General features: G+C 43.9%; 2 protein-coding genes across 2 annotated transcripts in view; both read left to right on the forward strand.

The window, feature by feature from the left end:
* Positions 1-306: 306 nt before the first annotated feature.
* Positions 307-6,065, forward strand: LOC138208722 (proline-rich protein 36-like; the record flags this gene model as incomplete). Its single annotated transcript, XM_069166805.1, has 6 exons — positions 307-1,089; positions 1,978-4,539; positions 4,672-4,791; positions 4,933-5,250; positions 5,547-5,744; positions 5,943-6,065. Coding segments are annotated over exons 1-6 (3,918 nt in total), but the record flags the coding sequence as incomplete, so codon positions are not given.
* Positions 6,066-6,075: 10 nt separating this feature from the next.
* Positions 6,076-13,929, forward strand: part of LOC138208624 (unconventional myosin-XV-like) — a 40,588-nt gene continuing 32,734 nt past the window's right edge. The window contains exons 1-13 of the mRNA XM_069166645.1: positions 6,076-6,184; positions 6,676-7,069; positions 7,361-7,443; positions 7,907-7,970; positions 8,083-8,192; positions 9,316-9,390; positions 10,134-10,224; positions 10,440-10,543; positions 11,479-11,542; positions 11,854-11,967; positions 13,153-13,314; positions 13,449-13,562; positions 13,726-13,784. Coding sequence (XP_069022746.1) covers positions 6,165-6,184; positions 6,676-7,069; positions 7,361-7,443; positions 7,907-7,970; positions 8,083-8,192; positions 9,316-9,390; positions 10,134-10,224; positions 10,440-10,543; positions 11,479-11,542; positions 11,854-11,967; positions 13,153-13,314; positions 13,449-13,562; positions 13,726-13,784 — 1,454 coding nt within the window. The 5' untranslated portion in view covers positions 6,076-6,164. The remainder of the gene's footprint in view (positions 6,185-6,675; positions 7,070-7,360; positions 7,444-7,906; positions 7,971-8,082; positions 8,193-9,315; positions 9,391-10,133; positions 10,225-10,439; positions 10,544-11,478; positions 11,543-11,853; positions 11,968-13,152; positions 13,315-13,448; positions 13,563-13,725; positions 13,785-13,929) is intronic.

The raw sequence follows: 13,929 nt of genomic DNA on the forward strand, positions 1-13,929 counted from the left end.
CATATGTATGGAGGAGAGGTAGATGGATTTCTTGATCCTCATGCTCACGGTTATTATGATGAAAATGGACAGGGAGTTTACTACGGTGATGGGCAAGTGGGTTACTATGACAACGGACAGATGGGTTATTATGAGAACCCATATGCAGCCACGACGGGAATGCAAGGGGGATTTCCTCAAGAGTATCAATTAAGCTATAGTGATGCTGGTATGCCCTACCAAGACTTCAGTTCCCAGCAGACCATTGGACTCCCACCAGGAGGCCAGCAGGTCTTTGGCTTTGAAGGGCAAGGTATGGGTCAAGTACAGGGACTCTATGGGGACCAGTATGCAGGCCAGCTGGATCAGTATGGGGATGATACCGGTGGTGTTCAGGGAGGAGACATAGCATTCAGAGTGCCTAGACCTCAAGTGCGTCTTTTTGGGAAAGAGCGTCTAGATGTGCCGCTGCCTCCTCCACCCACTTTGCCACCTGATCCAGAATTTGAAGACATGTCAGATATCCAGTATGAGGAACAGTTCTCTTTTGCACCAGGTCAGCTTGGAGACATGATGTCTTTACAGCAGCAAATGCCAATGTCACCACAACAACAAATGATGATGCCCCCTCAAGTAATGTCACCACAGCAACAAATGATGTTGCCACAGCAACAGATGATGTTACAACAACAGAGTATGTCTCCCTTAATGATGCCATCACAGACTATGTCACCACAGCAGCAAATGATGTTGCCACAGCAACAGATGATGCCCCAGCAAATGATGTCACCACAGCAACAGATGCTGTCACCACAGGAGCAAATGATGGCACAGCAAATGATGTCACCACAGGAGCAAATGATGTTGCCACAGCAACAGATGATGCCCCAGCAAATTATGTCACCACAGCAACAGATGCTGTCACCACAGGAGCAAATGATGGCATACCAAATGATGTCACCACAAGAGCAGATGATGTCACAGCAAATGATGTTGCCACAGGAGCAAATGATGGCACACCAAATGATGTCACCACAAGAGCAGATGATGTCACATCAAATGATGTTGCCACAGCAACAGATGATCTCTCCGCAACTGATTTCACCACAGGTAATTAAAAAAACTCTGCTTGATTCTATGTGACCCTTTAGAGTGAGAGGGGCACCCGAGAGCATCTGTGCTGATTTTTGCACTGATTTTTACTGTAACGTCAACATATTAAAAATGTGACCGAAAATCCTACTGAATGCTTAAGAGCACGCCTCCACTGCCCTCCCCCCACCCCCCAATCAACAGCTTGAGTTAGACAGCTTGTAGCTCCTGTATTTAAGTAATCCCACTCAAGAGGGAGAGACACAGTGTCACTAACAGCAGAGAAAATGTTGCTTTACATTGTTAGCTTTCAATGGTGAAATCTAAAAAGATGTCATGAGACAATAAGTTATAGTAGTACTGGAGTAAATAAAACATTTCTATGATATAATATTAGGCAGGAATATGAAGTCATTCCGCTTGATTAAATTCTTGCCATCAGCAGCTCATATTAAACTTGATATTTTTCCTTTCAACTATGTCTATAACAGCTATTATTTTATTGCTTGTCATAAAGAACAATTTTAGAGAACATAGTAATGGTCTAATTCCTGATGTCACTTGACTCATATTTAAATTCATTTTAACACAACACCCCTGAGACCAGCTCACTGCAGCAACCAACCGCTAGCAGAGTAAATGAGGCCTTTCAACTTTGGTGTGTTGCTTGAAACAACCGATGCTTTGCTAGGGTAGTCATCCAATAAGTTTTCTCTGAACTGATGCTGTTTGTCTATGAACAGCAATGTAATTGATAAATGGTGGGGAAAAAAATTATTGTTGTAACATTTGCTAATTGGTACTAATACTAATCCATTTTCACTAATAGTTAATAATTGTGTTCTTAAGTTTCTTAGTTTTGTATTTTTTGTCATTTATTGTGTACATGGTTCTGTTGTTCTTCAGCAGCAGATGATGACTGACCCAATGATGATGTCACAGCAACAGGGTTATGGCCCACCATCAATCCCTACTCCAACTGCCATGATTATTAAGCAAGCAAGCATGTCCCCCCTACCTGCGCGGCGCATGCAACCCTCTCCAACTCCATCCCGCCGTTCTGTGATTATGCCCTCCCCAATGATGCGACGCCATCCCTTGGCTATGGCGTCCCCAGTCGCCTCTCCGATGCTTGCACAGAGACGCAGCCCTTCCCCGCAACCATCGATTAGGGGGGGGTTCATGAGCACCCAAAGACCCCCCTCCGTTATATCAAGACGGATGTCACCTCCTCCCTCCCCTATGGCCACCCCACTCACCCGTCGTAGAATGCAACCTCAGAGATCGCCGTCTCCCCTTGCTCGAGGACCCTCGCCCCCCCACTCTCCCCGTGCCTCGATGATGCGACGTAGTCCTCCACCCTCACCAAGACCGTCGATGAGGCAACGGTCTCCACCTGCATCACCTCGTGCTTCCATGAGGAGGCGAAGTCCCCCACCCTCACCCTCTCCTGCCCGCAGCCCATTTGGAAGGAGAAGGATGCCCGGGTCACCTTCCCCTCCACTCACCTATGGTCGTGCCTCCCCCCCTCTCTCGCCACAGCTCAGTAGAAGACCATCTCCCTCTCCCTCCCCATCTCATCGCAGTTTATCCCCTACAGGGCCCCGGCCTGCCCCATCCTCTCCGACCCTCTCTCGTCGTTCTACTCGGCTGCTCAGGGACCCCACACCTCTGGCCCGGCCAAGGATGGGGGGAAACGTTCCTTTGGGTACTGTCCGACCCTCCCCTATGGGTCTCCGAGGGCGTCCAGTGCCCCCACCCACCCAGAACGTGCGTCCATTCCGTACCTCATCTATAAGAAGCAATAGGTCCTCTGTTCTCACAGTGGACTCCTCCCTCCTCTCCTCTCCTTTCCACTCCCCTCACATGGTCCACCGTGCTCCCGTTGGGAGGAGAGAGTCTGGCCGGTTTCGTCCGCGTCCTGTAGCTCGGGGACGTCCCCTCATGGCCCAGCGCTCTATGAGAAGGATGCCTCCAGCCTCTCCACAGCTCTCCCTAAAACAAATGCCACATCCTGCATCCCCACGCCTCTCTCCTCGACTTTCTCGCCAGTCCTCCCCCCTCCTGCCCCCTCGTGCTGTTCGTCCAACCTCGTATGTGTCTGGCCCATATGCCGATCCTTACATTGAGCAGTCGCAACAGTTTGTTGCTCCCGCTTCTCCCATGTTATCTGGTGCTTTGCGGAACCAGGCTGTCCGACAGGCCTCGTTCTCCTCCTACCTTGGACCAGAGGCAGCCCAAATGGTAGGCATGGATGAAATGGCTCCTGAATTTGCAGAACCTTATTTTCCCGCATCACCTTCACTATCTGGTGCAATGCAAAACCAGGCCATTCGTAATGTATCCTATGCTCCATCACTGCAAAGACCAATGTCCCCTTATGAGCAACTTATGGCTCCTTCATCTCCTGTACTGTCTGGGGCTCTGCAGAATCAAGCTCTACGAGATGCATCTTATGTTTCTCCTTTACAAAGACCAATGTCCCCTTATGAGCAACCTATGGCTCCTTCATCTCCTGGACTGTATGGGGCTCTGCAGAATCAAGCTCTACGAGATGCATCTTATGTTTCTCCTTTACAAAGACCAATGTCCCCTTATGAGCAACCTATGGCTCCTTCATCTCCTGGACTGTATGGGGCTCTGCAGAATCAAGCTGTACGAGATGCATCTTATGTTTCTCCTTTACAAAGACCAATGTCACCTTATGAGCAACCTATGGCTCCTTCATCTCCTGGACTGTCTGGAGCTCTGCAGAATCAAGCTCTACGAGATGCATCTTATGTTTCTCCTTTACAAAGACCAATGTCACCATATGGGCAACCTATAGCTCCTTCTTCTCCATTGCTATCTGGAGCCCTGCAAAACCAAGCAATGAGAGAAGCATCCTTTGTGTCTCCACTTCAGAGACCTCAGTCCCCATATGCCCCATCAGTACCTTCATCTCCAATGCTATCTGGGGCCATGAGACATGGTCAGGCACTAAGAGGCATGGCTACTTATCAGACTCCACAGTTGAGTTCACCGTACGGACCAACTGTTGTTACTCCATATGATTATATCTCGGAACCTGGCCCGGCACCACTCCTCAACGATGCACTGCAAAATCGGGCTGATTTGCGGAGTGTCTCAACTTTAAGATCCCCTATGATGCAACGTCGTAACCCTTATGCACCAGCTGGGCCTCAGCTCCACAGTGCTCTTCAGGGGAACCCAAACCTCCGGCAAGCATCTTTTCAGGCACCTGTACAACTGAGACGGTCCCCATATGGACCCCCACCACCATCTTCACCAATGTTAGGTAGTGCCCTGCAAAACTCACAGTTGATGCAGGCGTCATACCGGCTGCCAGATGGAACTTTGATGTCACCATATCAAGATCCGCACTCCTCCCCATTGCTTGGTAATGCACTGCAAAACCAACAACTCCGTGGAGCCTCCTATACCTTGCCCGATAGATCATTTATCAGGGTAAGTGTAAAAGTTGTATTTTAAAATAACTTCCCCTCCTGATACATATGTTTCTCTACATATAGTCAACTATAACAACTATATTATTTCAATTTTACTCTCCTATATGACTCTCCACTTCCACACACATAGGACCCTCGTGTACCCCAGAAGCCAATGTCTCCAAACCTTTCCAGAGCCCTCCTGAACCAGGACGTCAGGAGCGCTTCATACACTCTTCCTGATGGCACCCTTATAGATCCGAGACAGCAAGTAACCCATGACTCATGGTCCTTTACTTTAATTGAATGTACCTCTCATGGTTGTTATGTATTTCTTTCTGCTTTCTAATGTCACAGTTGTTTACGATGTCTTAGTTGAAGCTAATGAATATTGTTGTCTGTGTTTACTCAGCAACCCATTTCCCCAAACCTGGCCAAGGCCCTAAGCAACCCAATTTTGCGCGACGCCTCTTACTCTCTTCCTGATGGGACCATTGTGATTGACCCAAAAAAACAGAAGTCTCCAAATCTTGCAGCAGCACTTCAGAACCCTTACCTTAAAAGTGCATCGTACACCTTGCCAGACGGCACTATCATCATTGATCCACGGAAACCCATCTCTCCAAACCTGTCCAACGCCCTTCAAAACTCTGCTCTACGAAACGCCTCCTTCTCCCTACCAGAAGGGGTTCAGGATCCCAATGTACCTATGTCACCAAACCTAGCTAAGGTTAGCTGTGGATTTACAACCCGTTTTTTTTTTTTACATTTTTCTCTATTTTCACATGACCTGTTACCTTGTGTTTCTTACTGTATTATTCTTTCCTCCCTCCCAAACATAAAAGGCTTTGTGTGCAAGGGTAGAAGTGTAGGGATTTGAAAAAGTCTCCACAAACTAATTTGGCACTTGTTTTGCTTATAATCGGTAATCTAAGGTGCTGCTTTATGTCACTGAGTACTAATTGAATTGTACTTGTGTAACCTCTCAGGGTTGTCTTTACTGAAACCAGTTGTTGTAATACTCAGGCCCTTAGTAACCAAGCCTTGAAAGGAGCTTCATACACCCTCCCTGATGGAACTATTATAGTGGACCCACGGAAACCAAAGAGTCCAAACCTGACAGCTGCCCTGATGAACCCCTATTTAAAGGAGGCGTCGTACACCCTGCCAGATGGAACAATCATCATTGACCCACGGAAACCAGTTGGCCCCGACCTGTCTAAAGTGTGTACCAGTTAAAATGACTAAAATTGAACTTTTCTACAGCACATCTTTGTATTAGTTGCTGTAATTTGGTCCCTGTGTTTGTCTAAAATGAAACAATACATTCCAGCTATTAGAGACTATAGAACAATACAATAATAATTTGCACAGATTAGTGCTAGTAATAACTTCTTGGTGTCTTTCCTCTGCCACCCACAGGCTCTTACAAACATTAACCTACGTAAAGCATCATACCAGCTCCCTGATGGTACCCTGGTTATCCCTGGCCAGAAGCCCTCCAGTCCAAACCTGTCAGCTGCTCTGAGGCAGAACCAGGCTCTCCGTTCTGCAGGTCTCTATCATCTGTCAGAAAGCTCTGGACTGTCAGCTGTGCCCAAACCCACCTCTCCCAACCTTGCCTCTGCGCTGCAGAAAGACGAAATGCGTGGTGTCAATTTCAGGTAGGAAGCTACACTACGATATTAATGGGAACTAGGACTGATGACCTCATAGGTTTGTCCAGGTGTTGCACTGAATCACTGTTAAGAAATCAAGCTGCAAGTTGAGATAACTTTGTAACAATAGAGATTTAAATAAAGCTGAGCTTTAGATGATCTGCTGCGTGTTTGGTAGTTATTTATTTCTGCTCAAGAGCATAAAGTAGAAATCGGACGTTCACCCTTGTGAACACCCAGAAGGGAGAAGGGACTTCTTTCACATCATGAACTTTCTACTTTCATTTTGTCCCTGATTCCTTTAGTTTCAATGCAGTTTTAGTTCCTCAGTTACTCAAAAGGCTCTTGTTCCAATGTGAAAGTTTCTGTTAAAAAGCCACATTATTGCTAATTACTCTATATCACAATGAAAAGTATTTCAATGTCATATTTTTCTGATGTAGTACAACCCTGTGTTATGTGGTCTTTATGGATGAGAACTATTCTTTGTTCCACAGGCTATCGGATAGGTCTTTTCTCACTCGTCGGTTCCACAACCCAAAGCTGTCCGATGCCATCCAAAACCAGCAGCTTCGTTATGCCTCGTACACGGTGCCAACAGGACTGCAGGGTGAGGACAATCGCTACGCTGTGATTCCTCCATATGGACCTCGCTCGGGCCACTGGGCCAGGAATGCCCGGGAAGGAGAGGAAGGAGGGGAGGATGTTTGGGCAGCTGAGAGGGTTTTACCACACGGGACTGTGCAGAATTTGTCAAAGTGGTCCATGTACAAGGAAGATGGGATGTTGGAAGGATATTCGCCCTCACCTCGAGTTGTGCCCGGACAGCCTCAGGACCAAGACTGGAGTCCTGAGAGAAACAAAGTGCCCGGTCAAAGCTGGTATGACAAGGTACCTAAATTTATGAGTTCTTGTGTTTATTGATGTGTGTCTGCAACATTTATCCATTTTTAGGAGGATTTGAAATATATGATCTTTTCATTCATGACAGTTGGTGGACAGTAAATTGTGACAGCAATTAAAGGAACAACTGCAAAGCCCACAAACTGACTACCCCACATCATTTTCCTGTAGAGTTCACAGACAAAAATATCTGCATATTTTGCATATGCCTCCAGGTTTGACAATGTTACTCAACAGTTTTTGGACTAATTACATACCATTATGTGTGTGTGCGTCCAGATCTACTCCATCCTAAGCATGCCCACATCAGGCCACAGGGTTAAACGCTGGGCGGAGGGAATGGAGGACATGACACAGCTCCCGTAAGCACAATCCAGTATTAATAAACAGCCTCCCTGCTCATTCGCTCATGACACACTCTTACAAGCGTTTTGTTGCTCCAGCATAGAGCAGCACAGCTCATTTCAAGGCAAATCCTTTCAGTTTCTTCAAGGAGCGATTCAGTGTGTGCGTCCCAGTGTGCCTGCAGGCTTTGGAAATCTTCGAAAATTGCTAGAGCTTAGAAAGAAAACACTATTATTATGTATGTTAAATATTACATTAAAATGCAAAAGCTTTGTAGCTCTGTGTTGAACTATCATCACTTAACATCCCGAGGAAACCCCTGCTTTAGATATTTGTGGTATTTCAACAGCAGCTTTTAAATCTCGATTGCCTTTCAAAAGTAATTAATACTGAATGTCAAAGCGAGTGTGCCAGTGCTGCTCCAGTGTGACAATGTGTGCTCAGTAAATGTGTTTTACTTTCCCCCATGTTTAATTTCAGTGAGCTGAATGAGACCACAGTTCTGATGAACCTGAAAAAACGCTTCGACCAGGAACTTGTATACGTACGCATAATTTTGAATATGCAAATGAAATAGCTAATATCATCAAATGTCACGGACGCTGCCAGCAGTATCCATTCATTGTCCTTCTTTCCTCTCTTTTTCTCCCACTCAGAGCTACATAGGCAGCATCCTCATCTCTGTGAATCCGTACAAGTTGCTCAACATTTATGGCACAGACATGGTGCTCCAGTACGAAGGCCGTGGTCTAAGTGAAAATCCTCCGTAAGACCTGGGAGTGTGTGTGTGTGTGTGTGTGTGTGTGTGTGTGTGTGTGTGTGTGTGTGTGTGTGTGTGTGTGTGTGTGTGTGTCAGTCAGTGTCAAACCTGTTAGACCCTGAACTTATTATCTTTGACAAGGAGGTAATGTTTTCAGCCCGGTAAGCCGGACATCACAAAATGTGTTAACAAAACAAATGTCAACATGACAAGATAAGCAATTTTTTTAATATTTTTACTTTTCATAGACTGCTGAACTCACTCAAACTCATAATGTTCTTACTCTGTGTATTTCATAAAAGAATAACCAGACTCTGAGTACAGATTTTGAATCACTGAAATAACAAATTTAGAAGCTGTGCAGTTTTAAGAGACTTGTAAGCTCTCTGATTGCTTCCTAGCCCTGAATAGATTAGATAAACATAACTCTCTAACATCTGACTGAACCCTTTGAGACTGTGTGTGTTTGTGTGATTGCACTGTTGTAGTACATCTGTCTACATGTGTTGTAAGCTGTGCCCTGTGATAAAGTATGCTGGTAAATAGAGGTGTAAATGACAGCACTCTCAGGTGTTCGTAAGAGACTCGTATTACCTGCTATTGGTTGGTTGCCAAGGGAGAGTTTGGTTATGGATTTCACTGTTACTTTACTACTACATACAAACAACAGACACGTACAAACAACTATTGAGCATATAAATGGGTTTTTTTCTAGAGCTCGAATGATGCCGGATTTTTAGGTCCGATATTGATATTAGGAAGTAAAACAAATCCGATATTGATATAATGACAAATATGTGTTTATCAAACACTTGTGACAAAGATACAGTATTTTATGGAGGCAGGATATTTTACAGTTTAATGATAAACTTCATGCTCCAAAATTACATCAATGCATTGAAACTGTGAACTTCACTGGGAATGTAATCATTTTTGAATCACTACAAACTAAAAGAAACACAAATAGAATAATTTTTAAAGAATTTATTATATCTTTTAAAAAAAAAAAGGTTTTCGTATCAGACTACAAACACGGCAGTTAAGATATATCAGTGATATCAGCCAGTAAATTTGGCCAACAGATAAGTCGTTCATTTTCTAATGTTCATAATGTTTTGTTGTGTTGCAGTCATCTTTTTGCTATTGCTAATCTCTCATATACCACCATGATGGATGCCAAAAAGGACCAGTGTATTGTGATCAGGTATGAAACGTTGTTACTGTTGCAGGCATTTTTTCCCTTTAAATCAGAAAGGTCTTAGACTGTCTGACAAAACTCAAAAACATGTTTGACATAAAGGTCCCAACTTGTATAAACTCAAATTTCCATTTTTCCTTTTTTTTATGATAAAGCGGCTTTAGGTGCTATAAATACCATGAATGTATCAAAACACTCTGCCCACTCAGAAAGACACAGTCTGTATCACTGTTCTGTTTGGACTTTGGGAAGTTTGTGATGTCACAAACTTGTGCTCATGTCATATGTCCGCCCTCAGCACAGCCCACAATCTATCCATTTATGTGGAAGATAACCTGTGGTTCGCCTGGGCCTTTTTCACTGACAAAACAGTCAGACAATCAGAAGAGAGGGTCAATTATATTAATGCACCTTAAAGAGACAGACACAAAACAGCCGGTTCTTGGTAGAGCTTCAGAGAGAAGCTTTTCAGAGAAAAAAAATGATATAAAATGTTTTTTGGTACATAAAACCACAAAAATATCCTCTCATGGATACCAAGACAGGAAATATAATATCAGAAAACAGTAGAATATGGGACCTTTAAAAGTCTTTTTTGTTTTTCCATAGATTGTTGGCTGTTTCTTTGAACAACACCCATGTTTTTACCAAATGGATTGTCCTGTCCAGAAAATACAGCATCCTTTCTACAAGTAATAAGAAAAATAATACCTGTAAAAGAGTCCTGTTAATGTTTTTTATCATTCCAGTGGAGAAAGTGGGTCAGGGAAGACTGAAGCCACGAAACTGATCCTGCGTTACCTGACAGCCATACATCACAAACGCAATGTCACACAACAGGTAAATATCCAGTATCAACATGTATGTACCTGCATTCGCACTTAATTTAAATTGTGGAAATTTATATTAACACTCTTTTCTTTCTTCTTCTTCATCTTTACTCTTCTCCTTTCAGATAGAGGTAACGTGTTCCTCCCCTGGATTTACTCTAATGTAACCCATTATTCCTGTTGAAGGCAGCCATTGTAACGTGTTTGTCTGTGGTGATTGGTCAGATCCTAGAGGCCACGCCCCTGCTGGAGTCTTTTGGGAATGCCAAAACAGTGCGCAATGACAACTCTTCACGCTTTGGCAAATACACGCAGATCTACATGGAGGAGTGAGTAGTAACAACTTCTACCAGTGTGGTAAATAACTTAAAACAGCAACAGTTTCAAGTTTATGGGGCTTCTCGGTCCAGTAAAGTAGTGAATCGAAAACTTCTAGAAAGTGCGAATACAGCAAGTTCACATCGGTTAGTGTGAAGAAAGAAACTCCCACTGACCTTCATCTCATTGCCTGATGAAGGTTAGCGGGAACAAACATTGATCATTTTCTGAGAAAACAATATTTCACAAATGCCTGCTGTGATATGCGGCATTCGATCAGTTTCTATCTTCGAGCAGCACTTTAGTGTTTCATTCATCATTTCTGCTTTGAGGATAAAAATTTAATTGAAAGGAGTACATTAAACAGCATATTAAACAGAGATTCCCAAAACAATCCAGGAAAAGTGTAAAAATGCAGGTAAGTTTTCTATTTCACCCATGATACCAAACTACAGTTGACTGTTGCTATGGTGATTCATTACAGTAGTTACTGTATGCCATAGATTTAAGCAATATTTCCATTGTAATCATATCATCCTTTTGTTCTGCATTTAGAATGGAGGTTTGTTGTAGATTCTCTCAGATAAACATGAACCTTTGTAATGCCAACAAGCAGCCTGACACACACACACACACACACACACACACACACACACACACACACACACACACACACAGACACACACACACACACACACACACACACACACACACACACACACACACACACAGACTGTCCCAGTAACACAGTTAGATGAGTAGTTGAGCTCCTCTTAGAACTGTGACCGAGAAGATCCAGGAACATTACACATGCATGACCTGTTACTTAACTCAGTGTGTGTGTGTGTGTGTGTGTGTGTGTGTGTGTGTGTGTGTGTGTGTGTGTGTGTGTGTGTCTGTCTGTCTGTCTGTCTGTCTGTCTGTCTGTCTGTGTGCCATTTACCAGGGGTGTAATCAGTGGTGCCATAACGTCTCAGTACCTGTTGGAGAAGTCCCGCATTGTCTTTCAGGTAAAAAGAAAAATCAAGAACACACACACACACACACACACACACACACACACACACACACACACGTAAACAGCAGGTCAGCTGGAGTCTTCTTACAACTGAGTCATGGTGAGAAATAGGAGATTATAGAAGCAGACAGCATGAGAGGTTTTCCAGATGTCTTTAACTGTGTTTTACCCATCCCGGTCACATTCATCCATCCATCAGCCCACTCATCCACAGCTACACTTCTAAAATGCTGAACCTTTCTAGTTTATGTGTAAGTGTATGTGAATATGTGTCCACATGACTGTGTGTGTTTTCATCTACAGGCCAAATTGGAGAGGAACTACCACATCTTCTATGAGATGTTGGCAGGTCTTCCTCCTAATGAGAAGCGCTCACTGTATCTACAGGAAGCTGAGACGTACTACTATCTGAATCAGGTGCTCACAGAAAAGCTACACACACACACACACACACATTCACGGCATCACTTCAGAAGACATTACTTTTACTTGCATCAACTTCCTGGAGACTTACCCCCACCAAAATCCGAACTGCTACTTACCTCATCTTTAGCTAAATCTTCACCCTTAATTATAAAGATCCCCTTCAGGCATGTTGAAAGATTAATCAGATACTGTGCTTTGACTAATAATCTGTCTGATATAGAAAAATTAATTACCTTGTTAGAAATTCCATGCCTTCTCTGTTATTTAAAAATCCAAAATCTATTTAACTTATCAAAAAATATTAAAAGAAGCATCTCTGAAAGCCAATCTCAGTATTTGTAAAAAGGCTTCGGGTTCCCACATCACCCCTTGAGTAAATTTACTGCTGGACCAGGAACTACTACTGAACTACTTGTTCAGAAGCCTTTTATTGTCAAACTCTGAACATATATCTTTCTCGACTGTGAAGGTCAGATGAGTTTTGGATGGAGGGGGGACTGATTCGCCAACTGGGGACTTGCGGTTTGTCCCCACAATATGACTGTAAATAGATTTGTGTCCTTACAACATGAAGACAGCAGAAACATTCGGGAGTCTGAAACTGAGATCTAGTTCAGCGTAGCATCATGGCTCAAGGGATGGCGGTGACTGTCTGTAAGTCTGATGGTCTGTCACACTGAAATATATCAATAACTGTTGGATACATTACGAAGTTTTCTTTAAATGTTCAACAGTGGATGATTTTTTTTAAATTTTAGTGATGACCTGACTTTTTCTTTTGTGCGGTTATGTTTTTTTTTTTTTTACCTAAATGTCTTTGCAACTACTGGATGGATTTCCATTCAATTTTGGTTGCCCTTTTGCACCGATAACCACAACCTGCAGTGGTGTCATCGTGTACCGACACACCTTGAAATGTATCCTCTACATCGCTGCAGCATGAGCAAGTAAATAAAGTTCATGTTGTGTAGCACCTTTCACAGAGCAAGGTCACAAAGTGCTTCACAAGAGTAGAATAATTTCCAAAAAATAAGTGAAAAAATAATCAAAGAAAACCCCTGGCAGTCAGCAAAAACAAGACTTTAAGCTGCTGATAAGTTGCACTTTAATTCAAGCTAAATTAGGTGAGGGGAAGTATGTTGTTGTTGATAACAGTGCGTGTGTGTGTCCAAGCAGGGAGGGAACTGTACCATAGAGGGGAAGGATGATGGGGAGGACTTCAGGCGTTTGCTGAGTGCCATGGACATCTTATGTTTCACCCCCGAAGAGCAAAACGGTATCTACAGGCTTCTGTCCTCTGTCCTTCACCTGGGGAACGTCTACTTCCAGCCACACCAGGTCTCTCTCTCCGATGCACACACACTCACACACACACACACACACAAGTAGGCTACATAAATGTGTTTTGTTTCACGGCTGAGTGATAATGATGATGCTGAAAGATGATGGTAATAATGAATGTGTCCCTGCAGGCAGAGGGTCAGGAGGTCGCGTCGGTGGTGAGTGCACAAGAGATCAGGGTGGTTGCTGAGCTGCTGCAGGTCTCACCTGACAGCCTGCAGAAGTCTGTCACCTTCAAACTGACAGTAAGCAGGACACGATTTGCAGAACCACACACACACACACACACACACACACACACACACACACACACACACACACACACACACACACACACACATACCCCCGCAATAATTATTATCACGATAAATAGCTGTTGTTAGATCTGAGATGTGTTTGACCCCCCAGGATACAGTGCGGGAGAAGATCTACACTCCGCTGACAGTCGAGAGTGCCGTGGATGCCAGGTGAGAGTGAAGAAAAGACTGGTGTCTAAATACGATGCACCTACTTCTGCTTGGAATAAAAGCCTGTCTGACAGTCATGTTTGAGGCCTTTTCACCCCCTGTTTAAAATCATACTAGGAGACTACTGAGGGGGAGCGACGAGTCT

The sequence above is a fragment of the Embiotoca jacksoni genome, unplaced genomic scaffold (assembly GCF_022577435.1).
Source record: "Embiotoca jacksoni isolate LCO1_2020_lvr unplaced genomic scaffold, fEmbJac1.0.p SCAF_4, whole genome shotgun sequence".
Lineage (NCBI taxonomy): Eukaryota > Metazoa > Chordata > Actinopteri > Embiotocidae > Embiotoca > Embiotoca jacksoni.